The sequence below is a fragment of the Hyaena hyaena genome, unplaced genomic scaffold (genome assembly GCF_003009895.1).
Source record: "Hyaena hyaena isolate Hyena2069 unplaced genomic scaffold, ASM300989v1 scaffold_578, whole genome shotgun sequence".
Classification (NCBI taxonomy): domain Eukaryota; kingdom Metazoa; phylum Chordata; class Mammalia; order Carnivora; family Hyaenidae; genus Hyaena; species Hyaena hyaena.
This window is the reverse complement of record NW_024081212.1, coordinates 332,027-358,341: the sequence shown is the minus strand read 5'-3', so window position 1 is coordinate 358,341 and position 26,315 is coordinate 332,027. Positions and strand designations below refer to the sequence as shown.

General features: G+C 44.2%; 1 protein-coding gene across 1 annotated transcript in view; it reads left to right on the top strand.

Moving 5' to 3' along the window:
• Window positions 1-5,873: 5,873 nt before the first annotated feature.
• LOC120248302 (XK-related protein 4-like) overlaps window positions 5,874-26,315 on the top strand; it is a 271,317-nt gene continuing 250,875 nt past the window's right edge. Inside the window, exon 1 of the mRNA XM_039256604.1 lies at window positions 5,874-6,679. Coding sequence (XP_039112535.1) covers window positions 5,874-6,679 — 806 coding nt within the window. The remainder of the gene's footprint in view (window positions 6,680-26,315) is intronic.

Genomic DNA, 26,315 nt, shown 5'->3' with positions numbered 1-26,315 from the left:
TATCCTCCATCTTCGGGGAGCCCTGGGTACAGAAGTGGGGAGTGTTGGGGTCAGGTGTATGCTCCATGGTATTTCAGAGGGAGGCAAGGTGGTAGTCTTCCCCTTCTCGGGCTGGCAGCTCCAGGAGCATTTGGAGGGGTCCCCTGTCCACTGAGGACCCAGGCACTGGGTGTGTCCCAGTGCAAAGGCTGCAATCTCTTCAGGATTGTTTGGCCACTATGAGTTGAGGCAGAGGTTCATGGGAAAGGAGCCTGGCTTCCTTGCCCTGGCCAGGGTCCTGCATTACCATTCTGTATGGGACCCCGCAACTTATGTAGCCGAGACTGATGTGAATCCATGACGAGCGTCACCTGGCTATCTGAAGGATCACTCCGCCTGCCATGTTGCCTGTAGGGAAGCAAGGGAGGGAGACAGGAAGACCAGGAGGGAGGCAGGAATCCAGGGGGGAGATAATCGGGAATCAAATCAAAGTGGCATCAGGGAAGATGGTAAGAAGTGGTCAGATAAAAATAGACTTTGAATGTAGAGCCAAAAGTATTTTCCGGCAGATTAGATATAGGGTCCAAGAGAAAGAAGTGGCCAAGAATGACTCTACAATTCTTTGGTTTGAGAAACAAAAGGAAAGAGTTTCCATTAACTGAAATGAGGAAGAACAGATTTTGAGGGGTGTGGGAAGACTTGAAGTGCAATTTCAGACTATTTAAATTTGAGATGTCCATTAGGCATCTGAGCGCAGACGTCGAGAAAGCTGTTTGATGTATTCTGGGGTTTAGGGCATAGCCAGCCTGGAGAAATAAATAGGGGAATCATCACCATATAGATGGTATTTTAAAACATAAGATTTCGTGAAATTATCGAGGGAGCAAGAGTATACAGAGAAAGATTTGAGGACTGAGCCTATTTAAAGATAGAGGAAATGAGAAAGAATTAGCAAAGGACCCAGAATTAGCAGAGAGGCAGGCTTGGAGAAGGAAAAAAACCAAGAGTCTGTGGTACAGTGAAAGCCAAGTGAAGAATGTATTTCAGTGAGCAGGGAGGTCAATGCCTCCGAAGGGCCTGAGTTAAGAGGAGAAATGGGATATTTAGGAAAAGTAGAGATAGACGGTGTGCACTGGGTGAGAACAGTTTTTCTGGAGGCTGCTCTGGGTTTATCTGAGTGTGTGCAAGAGGTTAGGAGGAGAGGAGGAGCTGAAGAAAGCCAGCTTAGGTAACTCTAGAAGAACTTTGTGTGGAAGCTTCTAGGGAGACTTAATGATGGCTAAAAGGGCATTGGAATTAAAAAATGTTTTGGGGTGTGTGTGTGTGTGTTTGTTTTTGCTTTCTTTTTAAACTAGTGGATAAATAAGAGCATGTTTGTATGCCAACTGGAATGATCCAACAGAGAGAAAATCAACGATTATTGAAGTTAGCCTTGAATTGTGCTCCTGAGAAGTGAGAAGGGGTGGGAGCTGGTGAGCAAGTGGGTCTCCTTGTATGGGCAGGAGGCTGAGTATGTTGGTACACATACTGGTAGGCGGGAAGGGAGGTACCGAGAGCTTTGTGGGTTCTGTTCTGATGGCTTCGTTTTTCTCAGCTAAATGGGAGGAGATGCCATTTTCCCTTTGAGAAGGGAAAATAGAACAAAAAATGATGATTTCGAAGAGTAGAAAAGGGACAAGTAAAGGCACAACGTGATGCTGAGCCTAGAGTCCCCTGCAGGCTTTTTGTGGTGGGTGGAAAAGGAGCTCAGACAGCTTGGTTGCACCTTTCCTCTGCCCACAGCTGGTTGGAGGGACTCAGGCTCCCAGTTAGTGGAAAGCAGGGTTTAAACAGGCTTGGTGTTTGGTTGAGTCAGAGAGACAACAGAGATGATGTGTTTGAGGCAGGACTGATGGTGGCTGACCATGAAGTTCAGCTCTTAAGGAAGAAAGTACAACTGCGGGCAAGATCAGGTTAAAAGTCATGAAAATGAAGTAGAAAGGAATCCCGGGGTGCCTGAGGGAGTGAATTAAGTATGCAGGAGGGATTAACCACAGTGGGATGCTTGCATGGTTTAGATTACAATGGAGGTGAACTTCTGACATAAAGTGGAAGATCAGATCATTGAAGGAGAGATTATAGTACACTGAGCCCAGGAACCTGCATTAAAAACCAACTGATTCAAGATGCAGTCAGTCCAAGGTTGGTATTTTGAGGAAATCTAATTTTAGGGAGAGTTGACAAGCTGAACATTATGTTTGAGAGTTAAACCAGGAATCATGAGGGAGTGGAAGGGGCGTCTAGGTGGCTCAGTCGGTTGAGTGTCCACTTCTGCTCAGGTCATGATCTTGTGGTTTGTGAGTCTGAGCCCCCTGTCGGGCTCTGTGCTGACAGCTCAGAGCCTGAAGCCTGCTTCAGATTCTGTGTCTCCCTTTCTCTCTGCCCTCCCTCGCTCACGCTCTCCCTCTCACAAATAAGTCAACATTAAAAGAAAAAAAAAAACCAAGAAAAAAAACCATGAGGGGGTGGAAGAAACATGAAGAATATTAACAGAATTGTGTATTTAGTGCTTGAACGTGCTGGACATTGGACACGGTGTTAGTTTACATGTATCATTTAATTTATTCCCGGCAACAACGCTGGATATTAGAGACTATGATCATCCCTATTTTACTAATGATAAACACGAGAGCCAGGGAGGTTAAATAACATGCCCAAGGGCGCCTCTGTCTGAGTCTAAGCTCTGAGTGCTTAACCATTATGTCCATTAGCCTTGACAAATGCAATGATTATGATAGAGCAGGTGATATTAAAATCCGGATCCTGAGTTGTGAATAATAGACTTACAGGATTAGAGACTCTTGAGAACAATATTGTATACAAAGCCCAGTAATATGCATTATCTCATCTAATCCTCCTATGAATCCTATGTATTAAGCAATTTGCCCAGATCCTGGGGCCAGTAAGCAGCAGAACCAGGATGGGAATGCTCATCTACTTGCTCTCCTTCCACTAACTTCTTGTCTCATTTCCAGAGATGGTCCAGACAGAAACTTTTAAAAAGGGTCTAGACAGTTTTGAGTAAATGTGTTATTAAGGAAACCATTACTAGTTATTTCTTTCTTAGAACCAAACTGGGTAAGTCTCATAATTCCGATGTTTCCATGGGAACATAGTTAGCACAGAATGTAGCATTCTTCCTGTTATGGAATGTTCTTTCTATAAATGCATGCATTCATTCAACTGTAATTTACCGAGCAAATAGTCTGTGCAGGTGCTGTGCTAGGTGCGTACGATACAACTGAATAAGAGAGATCCCTGCTCTAAAAGAACCTTCAGTCGCTCCAGGCCTTGAGAAGCTCAGAAACTCTGCAAGTCCTTTTCACATCTGGTACAATTTTAAGGCAGTGCGTTTGACCTAGAATACACTCCATCCCTTAGGATCTGTCACCTAAGAGATCACACCCTTCCCCAGTGAGACCTTGGTGCCATGGAGATGGAATCTTAGATTTGGACCCTGGGGAAATCGCAATAGAGTGTTGTTTTAGAAAGGATTTTCTTACTCCAACAGGATCCAAGTTTAAAGCTAGATTTAAAAATATGCCCTTTGCTTGGCATTCTAACTGGCTCGGTGATACTGCATTGACCTTTGTTCACCACTTGGCCATGACTTTTGCTAGACATCACGGATTTGTACATGCCAGGTAATGCTTATGGGCTCTGTGGCCCAACACCCGCCTGCCACTGGATTAGGAACCGCCAAGTAAGAGAGCGCCCAGGACCCCAGTCTGTAAGAATATAGGAGGCCGCCTGCCTCTAGGCGCGGGGCGAGTGGTCCAGCTTGGTGCTCCAACAGCAGATGAGCTGCAGCACCAGATGCCCGGTGTGGCTATTTCTACCCGCCGAGAATTTTCCCCCTGCACTTCTCCTTCATGATGCTACTAATTAAGAATGGCACACACACGCTAGTTCAAACAGAGCCTCCTGTCTACGACGGGGAAGGAGAGGAGGGTGTTATGTTTTGCCTCCAGATTTAGAAGACCACAACTGGTGTCTTAATGGCAGTGTAACACGTGTTGCCTCACTTCCCTCTGGTCTTAAAACACGTGAGTCACAGTGTAATTAAAGAATTACACCCTCTGTCACTTACACTGCAAAAGTTAAGTGAGGCAAAGCAGACTAAGTTTTCTTGTGTTTTTTTTTTTTTTTTTTTGTTTTTTTCTTAAATGAGGATCCTACATGCGTTGGGTTTTTAAAGGTTTTTTTCAAGCCCCCAACTATCCTACATGCTCTTCATTTCTCATCTGGTGAAGCAGTCACATCACAGATTGAATTTATTCGAGTCATTTCTGGAGCTGTGGGACCACACCTCAAGTCCCTAACTCCTACAGCTTTAAGAGAAGGGGATTCTAGTCTTGGAGTAGGGGAGGTGGCGCCAGCTCGCGGCTCCGCCACTCCCTACCTGCCGGCGGGTACCCCGTTTCCCCTGGGTGGCCGGCCCCGCCCCGCCTCCCCGCGGCGCCGGGAGCCGCCGCCAGGGGTGCTGCGCTTCCCTCCCGAGGGGGAGAGGGCGGAGGGCGGCCGCCTGGGGTGCTGCGCTTCCCTCCCGAGGGGGGAGAGGGCGGAGGGCGGCCGCCTGGGGTGCTGCGCTTCCCTCCCGAGGGGGATAGGGCGGAGGGCGGCCGCCAGGCCGCCACTCCCCCCGCTCAGCTGCTGCCCGGCGGCGGGGAGCGCGTGGGGCGTGCCGGCCGGGCGGCGTGGGCTTGGGCGGCGGAGGGTGCCCGGGCCGCCTCCTCGCCTCCCGGCAGGGGTGCGCGGGCACAGCCCGGCGCGCGTCCCCTCCCCCGAGGGCGCGGGCTGGGGCTCCCCGCGGACCCGCCCCCTCGCCGCCGCGCTCCGGGGCCGCGGCTCCACGCTGGGCTCCGAGCCTCTGCGGACTCTGCGTGCCCTCTCCCTTCTCGGCTCTCCCGAGGCCGGGCACGCCCACCGCCGCGGCGAGCATTCGGGGCCCCAGTGTCCGAGTTACACCCCGTCTCCCAAACGGCCGCCAGTCCCAGCTGCACACCCGGGGCTGGTCCAGGTACCCGCAGCTCGGAGCGCAGTACAAAGAGGCCTGCGCCCCCCGAGGCCTCGCCGCCGCCACACCCGCCCGTGCCCACTCTTCTTCGACCTCCGCGAGGGCCGGACGCCGAGACCCCTCCTCTCGGCGCCCTCCTGCCCCTCCCCCGGTGTCGTTCAAATCCACCCAGCGTGCCCCGAAATCCCGTGAGCTGGGGCCCCTCGACCGTCCCTCTTCGACCTCTCCGCCGCCGCTCCCGGCCCCGGGGACCGGCCGGCCGCCCCCCCCCCCCCCCGCAGGCGCGAGTCTCGGTCCCGGCCCCTCCTCCGGGGCCCTCCTCCTCCCTCGCCCCTCCCGAGCCGGGGTGGGAGCGGCGGCAGCTGGAAGAGAAGGGATGAGGTCATCCTCTCCCTCGGAGTCAGCTGGTGGAGGAGAGGAAGCGGGAGGAGGGAGCGCGCGCGAGGGGAGGAGAGGAATGTGCAGGTCCGAGGAGCGCCGCGGCGGCCGCTGCTGCTCCTGCTGCTGGCGGCGGCGGCGGCTCGGGCGGCAGCCGCGGGGCCGGGACGGCGAGCGGCGCGGGCGGCTGCCAGGGGCGCGCGCGGGGCGCCGCCAGCCGCTTGGCTCCGCGCAGGCAGCCAGGCGGCGCTCCTGCCGGCCCCGGGCGCGCCGCTAGCCCGGCCCAGCGCCCAGCCCGGCGGGCGGCGGGCGGCGGCGGGCGAGCCGGCGCAGGAGCGGGAGGAGGGGGAGCCGCGCCGCCGGGGAGGGAAGCCGGGGCGAGGCGAGGAGGTGGCGGGAGGAGGAGACAGCGGGGAAAGGTGTCAGATAAAGGAGGGCTCTCCTCCGGTTTGGAGGCATCATGGCCGCTAAGTCAGACGGGAGGCTGAAAATGAAGAAGAGCAGCGACGTGGCGTTCACCCCGCTGCAGAACTCGGACCACTCGGGCTCGGTGCAGGGATTGGCCCCGGGCTTGCCGTCGGGGTCGGGAGCCGAGGACGAGGAGGCGGCCGGGGGCGGCTGCTGCCCGGACGGCGGCGGCTGCTCGCGCTGCTGCTGCTGCTGCTGCGCCGGGAGCGGCGGCTCGGGCGGCGGCTCCGGGGGCTCGGGCGGCCCGGGCGGCGGCGGCGGCGCGGGCTCGGCGGCGCTGTGCCTGCGCCTGGGCAGGGAGCAGCGGCGCTACTCGCTGTGGGACTGCCTCTGGATCCTGGCCGCCGTGGCCGTGTACTTCGCGGACGTGGGCACGGACATCTGGCTCGCCGTGGACTACTACTTGCGCGGCCAGCGCTGGTGGTTCGGGCTCACGCTCTTCTTCGTGGTGCTCGGCTCGCTCTCGGTGCAGGTGTTCAGCTTCCGCTGGTTTGCGCACGATTTCAGCACCGAGGACAGCGCCACGACCGCGGCCGCGGCCAGCTGCCCGCAGCCTGGAGCCGATTGCAAGACGGTGGCCAGCGGCGGGTCTGCAGCCGCGGAAGGCGAGGCTCGCCCCTCCACGCCGCAAAGGCAAGCCTCCAACGCCAGCAAGAGCAACATCGCCGCCACCAACAGCGGCAGCATCAGCAGCGGGGCCACCCGGGCCAGCGGCAAGCACAGGTCTGCGTCCTGCTCCTTCTGCATCTGGCTCCTGCAGTCACTCATCCACATCTTGCAGCTCGGGCAAATCTGGAGGTACCGTATCAGGGGTGGGGAAGCGGGAGGTTTGCTACTGCTACTACATCCCCACTGCTTTGCTTTCGCACGAAAATTCTTTAGGGCTGCTGTGGTAGTAAACCTAGTCACACTCTTTCCGTTTTTTTTTTTCTTTTCTTAAACTGGGTTTTGCATTTGTAAGATTTGTGACCACAGCCGAAGGTGGGAGGGACGTGAAGAAACAAGGGACAGGCAGCAAAGTGGTTTTGATCAACCCATCCCCTCTGTGTTCCCACTCTGTTTCACTAGCTTCTCTGTGTTTATATGCTGCCCCCTCCCCATATTTAGTGATGCTGTTTCAGTGGATAGGAGAGGACTCTGTCACATCTTCTAAAAGTCCTTTTTTATTATGTTGAATTTGTGGTGTATCTTGTAATTTGGATGGCTTCTTTTGTTCCCTGTTCGTAATTCTAGTTACATGGGAATTCTTACTGCTCGGAAGTATCCACATTTGAATTCTCACTGTTAGAGAAGTACTGTGCTCCAAGTGAAAAGCTCAGTGGGGAGACAGCTATAATCTGTAATCTATAACCTGTGTCTATACCTATCTCCAAAGATGAGTTGGTACACTTTTGTGATGTCTTTTCTGGTTATCATGCAATCCCCCCACGTTCTGATTTCTCACATAACTAAGAAACCTTAGAAAAGGGGCGGCGTGTCTTGTAAACTTTAATCAGACTTGGCATCTTGGCTGCCTGCTACTTGTCATCCGATCTACCAAGTCGTTTTGCACAGATATCACTTCCACATAGACCCTGGAATACAAAGCTAAACTCTCTGGGCAGAGTGAGCTGTCCTCTGAGCAGTCACTGCCTCGATTGAGGAATATAATGAAACAGAGCGCTCAGAAATATGTTCCTTCAACTTATATGTGTTTTTAATAGCTTTTTGAAGCGACATTTAACATCTACAAAAATTCTTTGTATTGAAGCACTTAGATGCTAACATTCCAGAGCTATTTTTTTTTGGTTTACAAGGAGTGAATAAATAGGCAGTGTAAGTAAAATGAGGAAACATCCTAGTAAATGCACCCATGTGGGGCTGCGCGGGGTGCCCGTGTTTTTTTTTTCAATTTCATTTGTAGTTATCTTTGTGATAAAGACATTATAAATCATTAACTATGCTGTGGTATCCCATGTGGAAACAACTTAGAATTTGTGGAGTGGGACTAAAAACTTCTTTTATTTGTGGCGAACAGTAGTGTTTTCATTGAGAAGAGCAAGTGTGGTTATTTTACAGCCTTTCTTGGGACTGTTGGTTGCTTTGTAAAGCAGGGTAAAGCATTGCCATAGACGACAAACTTCACAATTGTGAAACTTTTCTTTTTCAGACATACTTTCTGGAAAAGTGGTGTATGAGAGGCAATCAGACACATTGATGTTGGAAACCTCCATATTCTGGATTCAAAAGACTGAATGTCAGTTAAATGTGATAGGTGTATGTTGCATGAATGGCTATTATGAAGTCTTATGGTTTGATTCCCGTATTCAAATTTGGTGAAGAACTCAAATGTTCACATTAATTCTTGAAATTGGTTAGTGATTCGGTGCCTGTGATTCCTAGTTTTCATCTGCTAACATGGAAAATAAAAGCTTAACATTCCATGTGTTAACTTTTGCAAACTTTATGCAGGATTTGGAAATCAATTATTTTCAATCACCTTTGAAATGTCTAAGTTTATATAAATAATGCAGACCCTTCTCATACTAACTGAAGAACTACCCATGCTTCCTGCAGATTGATAGTTTATGAAAAATATGTTATCAAATTGCATGATGTGAAAAATAATTTTAATTATCAATGTGTTTACTAGAACTTCAAAACCAAACATTTTCCCAGTTGAAAAATGACATTTAGTTATCCCAGGAGATAAAATGCAGAAAGTGAGAAATAATTAGGAAAAGAAGAGGGCCTTTATACAACTCAGTGAGAGCATGGCCACGGGGTCAACTGGCCGTCCAAAAAGCTGATCTGGGAGGAGGCGGGATGGAAGGGTAAGGTCCCAACTCTTAGAGAAACCGTGGATACACATGACTCTTCTGTTAAGTATTTCTACAGGGTCTTCCTTAGAAGCTTTGAAGTTTTTTCTGCTAATGCATGGTTGTCTGGGAGGAAGTATTGTTGACAGTATTTTCAGATATGTGTCTACATTTTCAGAATATTATGTTTAAAATGGAAGTGTGAATGATCTAATCTAACTGTTCTTGATGCTTCTAGTTATGATATTTGGGGGATAGTGGGGTAACTTGGTGGAGGCATGGCCTAAGGTTCATCCTCACTTTCGCCTTATGAAGTATTTTGAAACAGACAAACAACCAAACAAACAAACAAACTTTAGCCCCAATGCAGGAAATTGGAAAGGGATCAGAAAAGTTCATGGAATGTAACTCTTAGATGCATTCTAATTGTTCCAACTTCTCTGAGTGTAGAGTATTGGAATGCGACTTTGGGCAGTAGGTGCATCTTTGATAATAAGCTGGGGAAATGCAGCTCAGATTATTATATGAGACCATTATCTTAGACCATTAGGATTCCTTAAATTAGGAGCACCCCTCTGCCTCTTTTAGCTTTTCTTTTCAGTGCATTATACACAAATGTTGCAGAAACACCGAGGTACCGAATGGTTCAAAGCTCAGGGGTTCATGTTTTAACACGCTACTTTCTAAGATCAATAAAATAGATTTTAGCTAGGTTGGTAACTGTTCCTTGTATTTCCATGAAATTTTAGTTATTTTAGGTAAGGGCGAGATTCTGAAAGTTTTCTGTAGATACAATCCTTTGAAATAGCATCAAAGTGCTTGCTCGTTCAGATAAAGCTATCTGAAACATTTTGGGCAAGACTTGAATGTATTTTTACATTTATTACAAATGCAGCTGCTGAAAGCAATGATACATATTCATTTTAATTAAAGTTTACAATGGGGAAGCAATGGCAGCTTTTAAAGTCACAGGAGTTGATTCTGGGAAAGAGCCATTTGAAATAATGAAGTGAACCTTTGCTACCTTGTGAAAAGAGCACTTATGACTTTAAAGGAAATGTGCATGCAAATGAATAAGTATTTTTTTTTCCATGTTCATTTCATATGATTCCAGAAGTTACTAAGAGTGCGGTTCAGCCAGTGGGAATCACAAATGCCCGATCGGAAAGGTTTTAGTCTTCGTTCCCATGATCAATTATATCTAGATGCCTCCTTCCTTCAGAATTTATGACTTACTCTCAAAATTCTAACCCAGTTTTTCCTATATATGTGTATGTATGTCCTTTTTTGGTTTTTTTCCGAGCATGCAGGCCTGTTGCAAACATTAGTGATTAGATGGTAGAATGGGGGAGTGTTTTTAGTCTTTGACTATTTTGGGTTTTTTTTTCTGAATATCTATTGTGAGAGTCATGTGGTGAAGACCTGGTGAAAGAACATTTCTAGTCTCATGCTTGATATTCCACAAAGTATAACAGATGTTCCATATTCAAATAAATGGGGAAAGGGCAGATTCAATGGAATTAAACAAATCTCTCTACAGCAGGACTTCTCAGAGCCTTTAATGAGCTGATGTGCAAAAAAATAAAATCAGCTAATGTTCAGTGATCAATAACTTTAAAAGTATAGGTATTAAACAGTCTTGTGGCACACAGGGAACTCTGAGAAATGCTGCTCTAAGTCGTTCTTAAATCTAGCCCAGCATGAAGAATAATACTTTTATATAGCACTTGAAAAATTTACAAATATTTTTATATTCTTTATCTCAACTATGCTTTACAATAACCTAAGAGAAAAATCATTACTATCCTTATATATGAGAAAAGTGGCTCAGAGAATTACCCAACTATTATGTGCTATAACTGGGAGTCAAAACCAGGCCCACCATACCCTAAGTCTGTGCTCTTTCTGGATCAGTTCACTATCTCCAAATGCCAGCTTGGATGATAATGACAACATTGTATAAAAATGACACTTGAACTTCACTAAGGATGGCAAAGTGGAAGTGGGATCTGCAGTTTAGACAGGTTAAGAGATCCGTCCAATAACAACACACCAATAGTCGACCAGCATAGGGCCTGGGGCTCAGCATGTTGGACTCCAAGCCCAGTGCTCCTCTTCTCCACCATTTGGTCATGTCGAACTTGTCGGATTAAATCCCAGTTGGGTAACAGGGCCTTGCAGTGACATCAATGATGAAATGGCTCATGCAGGTGAATACATGGAAAGTGCCTTGCAAATGATAAAAGGGGTTCTAACGGTCAAGGATGGGTAGGGAAAGAGCGTATAGGTTATGCCTGCGACACCTGAAAAAGTACTTCATCGATTTGGAGTTAGTTCTGAATTCTGATAAAGGTCAGGCAAAATTGATGCCCTTTCCCGAGTTCACTGAATGGTTACTTTTTCTGTATATTTGTGTTTCCCTCCACTGCGTATTAATGAATTTATTCATTCCGCATATAGTGAGCATCTACTCTGTGCAAAGCACTGTTCTAGCTACTAATTACCCCAAAATGAATAAAACACATCTTTATAAAAAACATCACCTTTTAAGGATTCCATTGTCTGGTGAGGAACTCAGAAAAATGAACAATTTCAATACAAGGAAATAAGAACTATGACAGAAACAGGAGACTCAAACCATCTTGGGGATTCACGTGAGACTCTGGAGTAGGGGATGTTTGAGCAAAAGTTCGAACGAGGAGAAAATCTGCTGTCTGAATAAAGTGGGGCAATGGCGGCAGAGCCTTGGCTATGACTTTCTGTGAAGGCATGGGGTGGGGGTGGGGTCAGGAAGAAAGAACAAGGCAGGTTAAGTGTGTCCTTTGAATAGAGAGTGAATGAGAGATATAGCTAGACATGAGGAAAGAGAATTCCTTGCATAGACAATGAAGTGGATTTAGATTTTATTCTGAAAGCATTCTAAGAGCCTGGGAGGGGAAGGGTTGTTAACAAAAGTGTTGAAACATTGTTTTATTCAAAGGAATGACACAGAGTTCAGTTTCAGAGGATATATCCTCAATTCTTCTCGGATTCAGTCATGTCTTTTTCATTTATTAAAATTCGTTGATTTTAAAGGGATCAAGTTTGGCTGTAATCAGAGTGCCTAAATAGGCTCAACAAGATTGGGGAGTGCTTTTTTCAGAAAAACAGATGGGTTGAAATTATTCATGGATTTATGCTAAAGTAAACTCTTGGCAAAAGTTTATTGCTGGCTACCTTTGGAAGAGATTTTCCTTCGGATACGGTGGTCTTCATGTTATTCAAATTTAGGTTTCCTTGAACTTAGAAACTTGTTCTTTCTGTTTTTGTAACACTTTTTCAATTTTCGGAGGGTTTGCATGTCTTTCCTATTTGATCCTCAGAGTATTCTCTGAGGTAGCCCTTTCATTTTGCAAATGTGGAAATTGAGACAGAATGTTAAGTGTTTTTTTCTCTCCAGGTCATATAGTTCTGCACTGATTCTAGGCTAGAATTCAGTATTGAAAAAAGGGAGGGAAAGAAGGCAACATGCGAAATGGTTAATGAGATTGGAGGTGATTAGGTAGAAGAGGAGGCTGAGAAGGTAAATGCCCCTGGCAAGTGCTGAAGGGTTGAAATGAGGGTGAGGCACTGGACTTGGGTGTGGGTCCTCTGGGACAAGATGGCACGGGGGGAACCTACCAGGGAGATTTTGAATCAATGTAAGGAAGCATTTTCTTTAACTACTCGAAGGCATCCAGAGATCAACTACGGTTCCTTATCAGCAGTGAGTTCCCCACCATCGGAGTGTCTAGGCATGGTTTAGAAAACTGGATGCAGAGTTGTAGCAGACAGAATCTCTAAGTATCATGCAGAGGGTTGAACTAAAAGCTCACCTTCCAGCCCTGAGATTTCATGACAGTTTTCATCATTAAATGCTGCTCCAAACGTAGTGGACAAACCTTTGCTTTTTCGTGGATGGAGGAAGTAGAAGTTTGCTTGAAACACTGCATTTATGTTACTTTGAAATCTATTCATTGGTTTATGGACCTGGTATCTTCCCGGGAGCACCACAAATCTCTGTAACATCCCTGAGTGCTGGGCTTGCTATTTAAATCTCCGAGTTACCTACCAGATATAAATCCACACACAACCAGACAGTCCTCTGTGCATTGACTGTGGTTTCTCTATGTGTTGGAATAATCTATGCATAAATCTAGGCGGTAGATATACTTATTTTAATATCTTTGCAATAACTAGTGCAAAAGTTGTGTTCCCCCCCCCCCACTTGAACCATATACTGTTTACCTCACAAGGATGAAAAAACATTTTATGGTGATTACATTCTGATGGAATTACAGGCTTCCTGCACAGAGTAGTTAAAAGTAGTATCTATACAAATGGATGCTATCAGTTTTGAACAGTATCCACAAATCCTTGGCTCGGTAGCCTTGAAGGTCTTTGCTCAGTCACTTACAAAAAAAATTCTTTAAATGTTTGAGTATCCAAGTACACATCTTGCTATGAAATATGTTCTATATTTTACAGTTTGAGCAAAATCGTTTACCTGTGATACTAAATGACACCAGTCACTGGGTAACAGATAAAGAATGATTTCCCTTTGTATGAACTCATGGGCTAATCCAATTAGCACATTGCTTGACTTGCTTTAGAATTTGAAGGACGCCATAACTAGGCTCATGGAAGCAAGATCAGAAGTTAGAACTGGAATTTTTAGTCTTTTATTTTTATTTAATTTTATTTTTTAATATTTTTTATTTATTTCTGAGAAAGAGAGAGAGAGAGCATGAGCAGGGGAGGGTCAGAGAGAGAGAAAGGGAGACACAGAATCTGAAGCAGATTCCACGCTCTGAGCTAGCTGTCAGCACAGAGCCTGACGCGGGACTCGAACCCACGAACCATGAGATCATGACCCGAGCTGAAGTTGGATGCTCAACTGACTGAGCCACCCAGGCGCCCCTGGAATTTTTAGTCTTATGCATTACCAGATATAAGGGGCAGCTAGTCATGAAAAAGTGCTTGTCAGGTGTAATCTTATAAAATAGTTGTAATATGTTGATGGATGTCAGGGAAAACCAAAGTCTCTTCAATGGCATTGCACAGTTCTGACCACCACCAAGTGATTTCCTTCTGGTTGTATGCTGATGTCATCAGTAACTGACGGCATGGCCAGTCAGGAAGGAAGACCACGGGCCAGTCCTAGGGAAGTTATTCCCATGGCTATGGAGGTTACATGAGTAGGAATACATGCTCAGTGAACATTTACTGACCTGGGAATGAAGCCCAGGCAATATTCATTCTTCTCTATGAGAAGGGGGCTGTATGCTTCTTGAATTTCTAAGGGTGCAGTGACTCAGAAAGGGTGTTGTTATCTAGAAACAATATCACCCATTGTCCCAGCACTTTTTTTTTCCAATCGCTAGAATTAGAGGAAGTGGGGCTAAATTTCATAAAGTACTAGTTCTGCTCAGAGAAAGATGCATCCAGAAGCCCAGTTTGGCATCCCTGAGCTTGCTGATGGAAAAGTCAGACTAGGAAGACTTTGGGATAAAACTCTTTTCACTTTATGCTTACCTACACTTAACTGCTTGAGAATAGATTTATGTATTGACTAATTTTGGTATTTCTGGTGCTTCTATTTGTCTATGCAAAGAAGGTTTGTAGCTTCTGCTACATTCCCATCAATTGCCGTATTTCCTGTCCCTATAATCCAGTAATTTCACGTCTGGTATATCCACAGAACTAATACAGATTACTGATTGCAAAAGGAACTAAAGGAGGGTTAAAATGGAAATAAATCAGTCTGGAAATTTTCTAGAGACAATGATCTGATGGCCAGCATTACATCCTTTCACACCCTAAGATGACGGTCATGGTTAGAATATCGGTGATGGGTCTTCGTTCCAGAGGCAACTGTCCTTTGGGGAAGTGGACTATGTGAGGAGACGGAAGAGATGAACTGGTGAGACAGGTCACCTCAGTGCTCTGGGCTCCATGTGACCGAGCACAGCTCTTGGGTCCCCACAGAGTTTAAATTTTCATTTGGTTTCCTCCTTCCGAGCCTTAATTTTCTATCTGTATGATATGATTGGTCAAAAACTAAGATTCAAGATTCTTTCCAGGTCCAAAACTCTGGTCTTGCTTTTATTATAAATTTTTCCTGTTTGCCCAGTCCCCAGAGTATCAGCCCTACACAGTTTCTACCTGTTCTTCTAAGGACATCCTTAGAAGATCCTTGCAGCGTTTCTGTGGGTATGTGCAAGGGACTTTCCAGAGTTGATACTGTTAGCGTCTAACGTCTACCAACTGGTGTGATTCACACATGAAGACAGAACCTTAGGCCTTTCTGTGTAATGTAACTTATTGTGTGTCATTTCTGCATTTTAGTTATAATCAAAGAACACCATGTTCACAAAAACCCGTATCTAAGCATTTTGACGCTGATGTGGAAAGGGTTCCCCATATCACTAATCCTAAGGTATCTATCATGCAGACCTGGGAAGCCAAAATCACCCGTCCCATTTCCTGTAGTGAGGTAGGCACAGCTGGGGTGCTATGATGAGCAAATAACAATGCTTCACCCACTTAAAAAGAACTCTCCTTTACGTCAGTGAGAAAGCTGTTGTCAGAGCTAGGTGGGCTTTCAATTTCAAAGCCTGTCCTGGGTTGCACTGTCACTGATGTAATATGCTAGAAAATGAATTCAAACTCTGTACAAAGACACTATATCCAGGCCTGTCCTCGTTAAAGAATAGGGGAGTATGTTACTCGTGAAAGCAATGCATTAACCTTTCTTGGACAGGAATTGCCTTTGATCTCTAGGATGTTAGCTGTGTGTCAGGAAGCTGAATAGTTTTCAACCCCATGACGACGTTTCAAATATTTCATTTTAAAAAAAAAAATTAAGCATCTATTTTAAAATGATCTGAAGTATGTCAAACTATTTTTTCCTCTTCATGATTCATAAGTAGGCTGCTTGAATCAGTTCTACTTCTTTTGTTTAATTTATGCACATGCCCTGTTTTCTTGCCAGGGGAATACTTTTATATAAACAGAGCAGTGGGCAGTGTGTGGGGCGGGTGAGGATTAGTCAAACAAAATCATGCATATATGGAAAAAGTAGGATCTACAGTGCATATGGGTCTAAAGAGACTTGGGATGGCTTTGATTTGGCTTCCTATCAAGTACACTTGGACAATGTCACCTTTCTGAACCACCAGTCTGAGAGATTTCATCTGTATAAATAACAGAACTTCTTTCTGCGGCTCAGATAATAGTCGTGAATAAAGATATGGGGATTCTTTACAGTTCAGGTCTTTTTTCAGGAGCAGAGAATCAATAATCAAAACAAAGGTAGCTCTTGTAGCCATAACAGTAACAAAGTGATCCTCCGTTATTTCTACCGTTGGTTTATGGCCCAGTCACTGGATCGATGTAATGGTAACCCTGAAGAAAGAAATGGTCCTTCAGCAAAGCAGGGGAAAGGATTTGTAAAGGTTTCTTTATTTTGGTATATTTTCAGCTCATTAATTAATTTCCTGCTTTACAAAAGTAAAATTAATAATGATTATTTTTGTAAATGTGGGTCAGCGCCAGAAGTTTTCCGAAGAGATTTACGGCACCTGGATCTGTTATCCTACTATAAATTAGTAAGTATGTCCCATAGGGTTTTATATTTCCAGGGGACGACCAGTTATTAAGAGTAGTAGTCACAGATATATTCTATGGGATTTTTCTTGACTTGGTGATGGCTGGGTTAGAAAAATCGAGTTCTATATAGGAGTGGGTAGTTTAACACTATTCTAATGAAAGCATAAATGTTATCTGTGTTCATACTTCTAAAAAGTAGTCAATAGTTATTAGTTACTTAAGGGCATAATATCTACCTATTTTATTTTTTTAATGTTTATTTATTTATTTTGAGAGAGAGAGTGGGAGAAAGGCAGAGAGAAAGAGAGAGAGAGAGAGAGAGAGAGAATCCCAGGCAGGCTCTATGCTGTCAGGGCAGAGACCCAGAGACTGATGTGAGGCTCAATCCCATGAACTGCAAGATCATGACTTGAGCCAAAAATCACGATTTGGACACTTGACTGAGCCACCCAGGTGCCCCTCTACCTACTTTAAAATAGGGTTGGAATGAAATGATTAAGATGGAGGAAACCTGAAGTTTCTGTCAAGGAAGCATGACCAAATACCCTGGAAACTATCATTGAGATCCATTCTCTGATCCGCTCCTAGGAGGTGAGAATATTGTAGCTAAGGCATGCATTTATGAGCCTTGAGAGAAATTAGGCCATGAGAGAAATGAGCAGAAATGGAGAATTTTGTTCCAAAATCAGAGGCTGAAATTTCAGTCCTTGGGAGTGTGAGTGGGAAAATGATACTGTGGCAACCATTTTAAAACTCATCACAGCAAAGCTTAAAGCAGGGCTTTGCTAGCCAGACCAAGCCAGAGCCATTAGGTGAGTTTGTTCTAAGAACAAAGGGGCACAACTCCAGTGGTGAAAATAGTCAGGTTTGGGTTCACTTGATATTGAGGGCACCAGCGGAGTCTGTGGTCTGAGGGTGTTTGACCCCAAGAGTCCTGGGTTAACACACAAATCAGAAGTAGGTAAGAAGTCAATGGCCAAGGCACATCACCACAAGTGGTGACATAATAGAAACCTGGGAATCCAAGTGAGATCCAGAAACAAACTTGTTAAATAGTAAAGGTAGGTGAAACTCTGAAATCAAAGGCATCACAAAAGCAAACTATAACTGCTTCAAAAAACTAAAGGGGAAATTTGCTTCATTTGTGTTCTCATTATATAATTTCTGCCTAGTCAGATATTGAAAGTAAAGCTACAGTTTGGAAGTCTAGTTCCTTTTTTTTCTTTTTAATGTTTATTTTTTTCATTTTGAGAGAGGGGTGGGGAGGGGCAGAGACAAAAGGAAGAGAGTGAGAATCCCAAGCAGGCTCTGTGCTGACATGGGGCTTGACTTCAAGAACTGGGGCTCCGATGAGATCATGACCTGAGCTGATACCAGAGTCCGACGCTTAACAGACTGAGCCACCCAGGTGTTCCATGGAGGTCTAGGTCTGATGGCAATAAGGGGAGGTTACAGAGCTGGGACTGCAGGTAGGTTCTCACTCCACTACTATTGATATGTGCAAATTCATTAACAGTCTACCAACTAAATCACGACTCGGTCTCTGTAATCAGTTGCTGAGAATAGAATAAGTGACAAAAAATAAGTGGTCAGCGATAACCTTTCAATTGTGGATTCCACAAATGTCTGTTTAAAATCATTGTAAGGAACATGTTTTTAAAAAGAATGTGCTCCCAAAAGGTTTAGTGTCTAGGGGAGGAGGGAAGTCATGTTCATGGCACCGCATCTATCTGCATATCTGTGATGTGCTGAGAGCAGAGCTCTCACCTTGCAACACAAGGTAGGATCTGTAACCAGTGTATTCGCATCTCTTGGAAGTGTCTCAGGAATGCAGAATCTTAGGGTCACCTAGACCCATCCACTGTAGTCACTACTATGAATCATGACCCATAGTTAAGCAGGACCCCCCCAGGGATTAGTGTGCACAATGAAGTTTGAGAAGCAGAGAGGGGAGCCATCCCTTCGTCTGAAAAGTTCAGGGATGATTACTCTGAGCTGAATATTCATGGAAGATATGATTGATCCAGATGTGTTAACCGGCTTTCTCACCAAAGTCCGTGCACCCACTATGAAAGCAAGGGCTGGTACTTGGAAATGGTTAACAGTGGGATCTCCTTACAAGCAATAGTATAAGCAAAGATATGAAAGCTTCCATTGACAAAGAAAGTGAAAGGTCTTCATAACACCTTTATGAAAAAGCCGTTACGTTATAGTTCCGTTGTTCACAACTGATCTCCAGGAAATTAATGCAGCCCATTGGCCACCCATCTCTCACAGTTCTAAGTACTCATGCCCTTGGGACAGATGGAAGGGACAAGCGTGGTGAGAGAGGGAAGTAGGCAGACAGTAAGGAAGGCACTGCCCGGAGTAAGCAGACACGGGACGGATGCAGCATGGCTGTGCCTGCTGCCAAGGCGTAACGACTGCTGTTTTTGCTCAGAGAGGTGGAGCTGGGCAGATAGTGGTATTCCTTCCCAGTCAGGAGTTTCTTAAAAAGCAGCAGCCCCGAGGGGGAGCAAATGACATCCCCCTCCCTGGCTGTCCAGATGGTGGGGAGGGAAGTCAGGTTGTGGGCCTCTCTGACCCCCAGCTTTTAGTATGATCGACCAAGGAGCCTCTGCCTCTGGAAGGGGAATGGAGAACCAAGGGAGGAATAGAAGGAAATGGAACGAGACCTCCAGGCCCGCGAGATGAGGCCCTGGCCAGAAGTCAGCAGGGCATTTTTATAAAAATAAGACAGACAGAGATCTGGTGACAACCCGCTTTGTGTAGTTGAGTCCCTCCCCGGGACCCCAGGACCGACCAGGTGGGCTCAATCGTGGGAAGATTCTATGCTACTATTTGTCCTCCTACGTGAGAACTAGAACACTCAGCCCTCGGATAGACTAGGCCCGTGTCTATATTGTAGAATAAAAAGAGAGAAAATAGAGAAAGGGTGACCTTCCCAGAAATGCTTCTTTTCCGAGTAGTAGTTTTCTCATCTCCCTTTCGTGCAACAGCTGGTGTTGCTATGCTCTCGCTTATGTTGCTAGGGCCCCTTCCCCCATCTGTGTGCTAGAATGTGATTGTTTCCGTCCGTGTTTTTAAGGGTTTCCATGGAGAGTGACTGAGTTAATTTTTCTAGGTCTGCACTGTCAGGAGGCGTGGTCACCTGGCAGGCTCTAGACCTGCCTGGCTTTCCAGTATGGTAGCCCTGAGCTGCACGTGGCTAGTGAGTATCTGAAATGTGTGTTGCAAAGGTTAAGTTCCCCGGGGAATCTGAGGACTTGGTGTTGGGGGGGAAAAATGGATGACAAACATCACATTGATAGTCTTCATATTGATTATGTGTTGAACTGATAACATTTTGGATAGAATGGGTTCAATAAAATATACTGTTTAAATGGATTTCACCTGTTGCTTTTTTATACTTTGTAAATGTGACCACCAGAAAATTAAAAGTACTCGCGTTATAGTTCTGTTGGATAGAGCTGCTCTAGGTAATGCTGTAGGTAAAGTTCTGGAGAAGCATGAAGAGGGAAATCCTAAGTGAAACGGCTCAAAACACAAATCAGAATTTACTAGAAGTTACCGTAGGAAGGGCAGTGAGTTGTGTCACCGCAGAAGCAGGCTGACTTAATGGATTTTGCAAATAAGATTACCTGCTGGTAAAAACTGACTCTTTGGGAGATAAAACCCCTAATGTGAATAAAGCCCGTTGTCTTCCCTGCTTCCTGCTTCGCTTAAGGCCTAGTGACTTGCTGTGCTTATTTGGTGGTTTAATAAATAGTATTTGATCATGACAAAAAGGACTAAATCTCTGTTAAGTACTATTGCAGCTGGGAAAGCACATTTACTCATCTGAAGTCATCCAGTCTTCTCTCTAGCCTCTCAACGTGGGTGTTATTATAGTTCTCATTTGAGGATGAACTCACTGAGGTTCAGAGGAGTAGGAGACTTGCCCAAGTGCATACAGGGGCTAAGTAGCAAGTATCGGCACTCAGAGTCATGACCTTGGCCTCCGTATCGTGTTCTTTTGCCACTGTGTCTTCCTACTCTTCGATTAATCTAAGGGGATCGCATAGAAGGGTGTTTCCTGACCTTTCAGACTGCCAACTGTGCTGAACCCTGCAGTGAGTTCAATTTTACTGTGTCACCAATGGAAATGAGTTAAGACTAGTTTTGGGATTTTGCTCAGACTACCAGGAGACAGATCTGATGAGAGAGGTCAGATCAGATTCTTGACTGAGCTGTAAACTTCTCAATTATAAAGTGGTGGGCGAGAGTTAGATGAGACAATTTCTAAAGTCCCTTTCAGTTCCGTTATTCTGTGAAAACTGCATGGAGCATATCAACTCCTTTTATTCCCCTTATTGAAAATACACACGGGAAGCAATATTCATGCTTTATTGACCTGGGCTAGGTTTCTGATAAACTACTCCCGAGATTGATATTTCACACCAAACTTCAAACACAGAGACCGTGGATCAATTTTATCCATAACGTGTCACTTTCATTCGAGTACCTCCTAGGAAAATGCATGTTTTTTCTATTGGGAAATTCATGCCACTAAAGAATATTAAGTAGGCTCCAGCCCCATGTGAATAGTATGTAATTAACCTGTATTTATGTCCTTATTTTGCACACAGTCATACTTTGCATCTATTAGAGTTCTCCTCCACATATGTTCATGAATTATGAATTCAGCTACAAGCATGCAAGGCAGAACCTCTCTGTCAGTCACATCACTTTCTCTGCAACCAGCACGACTTACGTCTATGTGACACAGCTTCAAATTCCACTGCTAAGCCCTGTCTCAGAGGACCAACTCAATACAAGTCTGGCATATGTAAGCACTAGAAAATTCATTCTCAAAGGCGCACAATTCAAGATTTTCAGAATCAGACACAACTAGTGTTTATAAAGGCGTTTCCAAATGTTTATTTTCTAAAAAAAAAAAAAAATTCCCCTCTGCGCATTGAAAAGATGTCCCCCCTTCTTTCCTTCCCTCCTCCACCAAGTGGATACAATTTGTCCTGGAAGGGCTTGCTAACTTCAGTCTGTTTTTTTTTAATAGTTTTTTTTTGGAGGGGGGTTGGCATTCAATGAAAAATATGTGGTATTGTTTTTCTTTTTAGTTCAATGGTATCTTTGCAAACTGTAATTTTTTCAGAGAGGCTGAGTGATTTCCAAAGATGTTTTTAAGGTTCATGACATTCAGTGGGTTCTGATTTACTGAATTTTCCCCCCCAAGTATTAAGTTCTAAGAATCATGTATATCTATAGCATGGTTATTTTTCTCATGATTTTCTTCTATGTATGCCCCTGATCATGTGATTATGTAGGTTAGGACGTGCTAGAAAGAGCAGAAAGAGTTTAATTAGATTAAGATGGTCTGGAGTAAAAATACTTTCATTCATTTAATAAATGTTTGTGAAATATTCACTGAGTGCAGCCTCTGGACACACCAAGAGTTGTAAAAGTCACTCCCTGACTTAGTTCACTGTCCTGTAAGAGCCTCTCGTTTATAATTGTTTATACCTCGAAGGGTGATATATCATCAACAATGGCAGGAGTAGAAATGTTTGGGGAATGAAGATGGAGGACTTCTCTGGAAGCTTTCACATGGGAGTAACATTTGAGTAAGCCCGAAGAGAATTCCAAGCAGAAAGAAAAGAAGGGACAAAGATAGTTTATGATGTATTCTGGAAAGGACTGATGTGGAAGATGTAAGGGAAAGACTAGGAACAGATCAATTTCAAGTTTGGGACCCAACCAAACTTACCCTAGGACCCCAGGGCTTCGGTGCTTCCCTGGGGAATCTGGACTTGATTCCGTTGGTGAGCGGAAGCTCACGGAACAAGGTCAAGGATGAATTTCCAAATGGTTATCTTTTCTAAAATAGTACAAATATTGGGAATATTGGAGAAGGACGTCTCCTGCCCTCTTCAGAGGCAGGGAAAAGATATGAATGAGGGTAGACTTGAAATATATTTGCAACTTGAAAATATTCTATAATGAGTAAATGCAATGAAAGCACTTAAGTAGGCTTGGACGGTTCTCACTGAGGATTCTGATCGTACTGGTAAGAACTCTATTTAATGAGCTATTGGAAAAGGCATAAACATAAACAGAGTTGGGAGCATGTTAAATAAAGATGCTCTGTAAATGTAGACTGGGCAATTAAAAAAGATTTACCAGAGAAAAGCTAAATACAGTATAGTGGATAATTAATGGGCCTTTGACAACTCAGTAATAAGTACCCTGAACTTTTAAAATAGCGCATTAACATCTGTGCATGTTGGAAGGAGGGTTTGTTTTTAAATCAACACCAGTTAGCTAGGAAATTTCACCACAGAAGTTAATTAGGGATTCCCAGTAAAGGAACTTGATGGCAACCTCCTAAGCCAAAGGTGACCCACTGCTATTCATTCATGGGTTTTTCACTGAGCTTAAAAGGAGTTTGGTTAAATTCCCTTCCCCTTTTTCTCAGTTCCCTTGGCCCTAGATGCTATTTTAGCTTTTAGTAGGATTTCCCTTTCTTAGTTTAGGAAACGAACTTCACTTTGTAGGTGGGAGAACTCCAACCTGGAAAAGGCCTCTGTAGGTGAAGGAGCATTTCCTGAATGGTCTGGGCCATTCGTCACTGGGACATGGTGAACCTTTGGTACTTAGCTCAGTTAAGATTACTCAGAAGAAGGTGCTTTTTGAGACCCAACCAACTTCTTTTATTTATTTATATCTTCATTTAACAAATTTAAGCAATTTTTAAAAATTTTTAACTTTTTAGTTAATATATTTTTTCAAGCAGTTTTAGGTTTACAGAAAAATTAGACGGGAAGTACAGAGTTCTCAGATACCGCTCCTCACCTTCAGTTTTCCTGACATTGGCATTGTATGTTAATATAGTACACTGGATACGATTTGTGGACCAATGCCAATACGTTATCATTAGCGAAAATCTATATGTTAGAGTTTATTCTTTATTTAGTAAATTCCACAGATTTTGGCAAATGTGTAATGACATCTATCCACCATTACGATGTGTTACAGAATAGTTTCACTTCCCTAAAATTCCATGTGCTCCGTCTCTTCGTCCCTGCCTACACCCAGCCCCTGTCCACCACTGATCTTTTTTCTTTGTCCTTTGTTTTGTCTTTTCCAGAATGCCATGTATTTGGAATCATATAGTATGTAGTCTTTTCAGACTGTCTTCTTTCACTTACAGTATGCATTTAGGGTTCCATCCTGTGTTTCTATGGCTTCATGGCTCATTTCTTTTCAGTACCGAGTCATACTGAAGTGTATGGATTCACTGCAATTATTCATTTCCTTAGTGAAGGACATCTCAGTTGCTTCCAAGTTTTGACCATTAGAAATAAAGCGGCTATAAACGTTTGTGTGCAGGTTTAGGGTAGATAGGTTTTCTTTTTTTAAGGTTTTTTTTAGGAGATAATTTTATTTTATTTTTAATGTTTTATTTATTTCTGAGAGAGAGAGAGACAGACAGACAGACAGTATGAACAGGGGAGGATCAGAGAGAGAGGGAGACACAGAATCTGAAACAGGATCCAGACTCTGAGCTAGCTATCAGCACAGAGACCGACGCAGGGCTCCAACCCAGGAACCATGAGATAATGACCTGAGCTGAAGTCGGACGCTCAACCGACTGAGCCACCCAGGCGCCCCAGGGTAGATATGTTTTCAGCTCATTTGGGTAAATACCAAGGAGCACAATTTCTGGGTGTTATGGCAAGAGTATGTTTATAAGTGTATTTTATAAGAAACTGCCAAACTGTTTTCTAAGTGGCTGTATCACTTTACATTCCCACACTTAACCACTTTTGAGTACCTACCATGTGCCCAAATCCCCTCATTTGAGAATACAAAGTTAGTGAACCAGGGCCCAAAATATTATTCTAGAAAGAGTTAAGATACCATGCGCTTGTCCAAGTGACAGATCAACTAAATTTTTGGAGTGGTTTCCTGATTAAGGACTCTGCTTTCTAGATTTTTATAGATTAAGATCTATACACACTACATAATTATTAAGTGAGAAATGGGTAAAATAATAGAAAATTTAAATGAAGAGTAAAATACTACAATTAATCCAAGGATGCACTTAAGTAGTTTTATCAAATTATTCTGCTGTATATCTAGATATTGAGTCTGGTTTCACATGGATGAAAGAAAAACTGTTGGAATAATACTAGCCTTTAAAAAAAATTTTTTTTTTTATGTTCATCTATTTTTGAGAGAGAGAGACAGACCCTGAGCAGGGGAGGGGCAGAGAGAGAGGGAGACACAGAATCCAAAGCAGGCTCCAGGCTCTGAGCTGTCAGCACAGAGCCCTCTACACAGGGCCCAAACTCATAAACCTTGAGATCATGACTTGAGCCAAAGTCAGATGCTTAAGTGACTGAGCCACCTGGGCACCCCATGCTAGTCTTTTCTTTTAATGTACCTTTGGGATTAGTGCTTTTCATGGACTTATAAGCTTGCTCAATAATTAATTATTTCTTGAACACAGAAAAAAATGCACAGCATGTGTGTGCATGTGCACACACCCTCTGAAATACTTTCTAGTCCTGCCAAAGACTTGGACGATTACCCTGGGGTAGCAGCAGCTTGATTTACTCACTTCTGCTCAGTTTGACTTTTGCCTCCTATGGACTTGAATGAGAATTGTATACAAATGAATAGAGAAAAATGGATTTCTCTACCTTTTAAAAGGCCTTGTCAAAATATTTTTTGAACTGTGATACTGTTAACTAAGATTGAGCAGAATTATTTTCATAATTTTTCTTTTTATTTTTGTACTTTTTTATGTTTTTTATTTATTTCTTAGGAGAGAGAGAGAGACAGCGTGAGCAGGGGAGGGTCAGAGAGAGAGGGAGTCACAGACTGAAACAGGCTCCAGGGTCTGAGCTGGCAGTCAGCACAGAGCCTGACGCGGGGTTCGAACCCACGAACCACGAGATCATGACCTAAGCGAAAGTCGGACGCTTAACCGACTAAGCCACCCAGGCGCCCCTATTTTTGTACTTTTTAAAAAAAGTTTATTTATTTATTTTGAGAGAGAGGGAGAGTGTGAGTGGGGGAGGGGCAGAAAGGGAGAGCGAGACAGGGAATCCCAAGCAGGCTCCACACTGTCAGCACAGAGCCCGATATGGGGCTCCAGCCCACAAGCCAAGGTCATGACCTGAGCCAAAATCAAGAGTAGGTTGCTTAACCAACTGAGTCCCCCACCCCATTTTTGTAATTCTTAAAAGCAGATAATGAATTGAAATTTTTGTTCTCATTTGTTCAACTAAAGCAACAAAGGAGATAAATGTGTTAATCCTTTTTAGCCTAAAGCATATAACTAGATAAATTTCTTTATTCCTTTGTATAATATATACTATATAAAAATACCTGGATATTAGTATCAAATGCCCCATATCTCCACCTTCTTTGGGTTTTAAAATTGTATACAAATATATGAGACCCTGAACATTTTACAAGCTGTGTAAAAACAGGTCTAGTAAGACTGGCTGAAGACACTAAAACTTTACAAAGTTCATCAAACAGCATCAGACATTCTATCTATTGAAAACTCTTAGCTTGGAAAAGCATTGAGATGTTTGCTTTTCTGTCCTGAGCATCAATGCATGTCTGTTGTTTAGAATGGGATAATTAGAGAAAGGGCTGAGTGTGGGCCACGCCCCCACCCCTGCCCTTTTTTGTAATTAACAGAGAAATGCTGAAGAATCACTTTTTCCTGTGCTTGAAAGGAAGAACAAAGTTTTAATCTGATACAGATAAGAAGGCTCTGAAATCTACCAAATTAGAAATGAGGATAAGATACAAAAACAATAGAAAAAGCAATGTGGTTCACCTGAACTCTAGTCTAAATTCTGTGACTTGCGGCAAAACGCTGTCTCTCTTTCCCTCTGTGTAAGAAATAATGAAGCCTGCAGTCCCCTGAGGCTCTTCCTGTGGTCACCGGGGGCCTCCTAGAGAAGTGAGAGGAAGCGGAACTGGCCTGA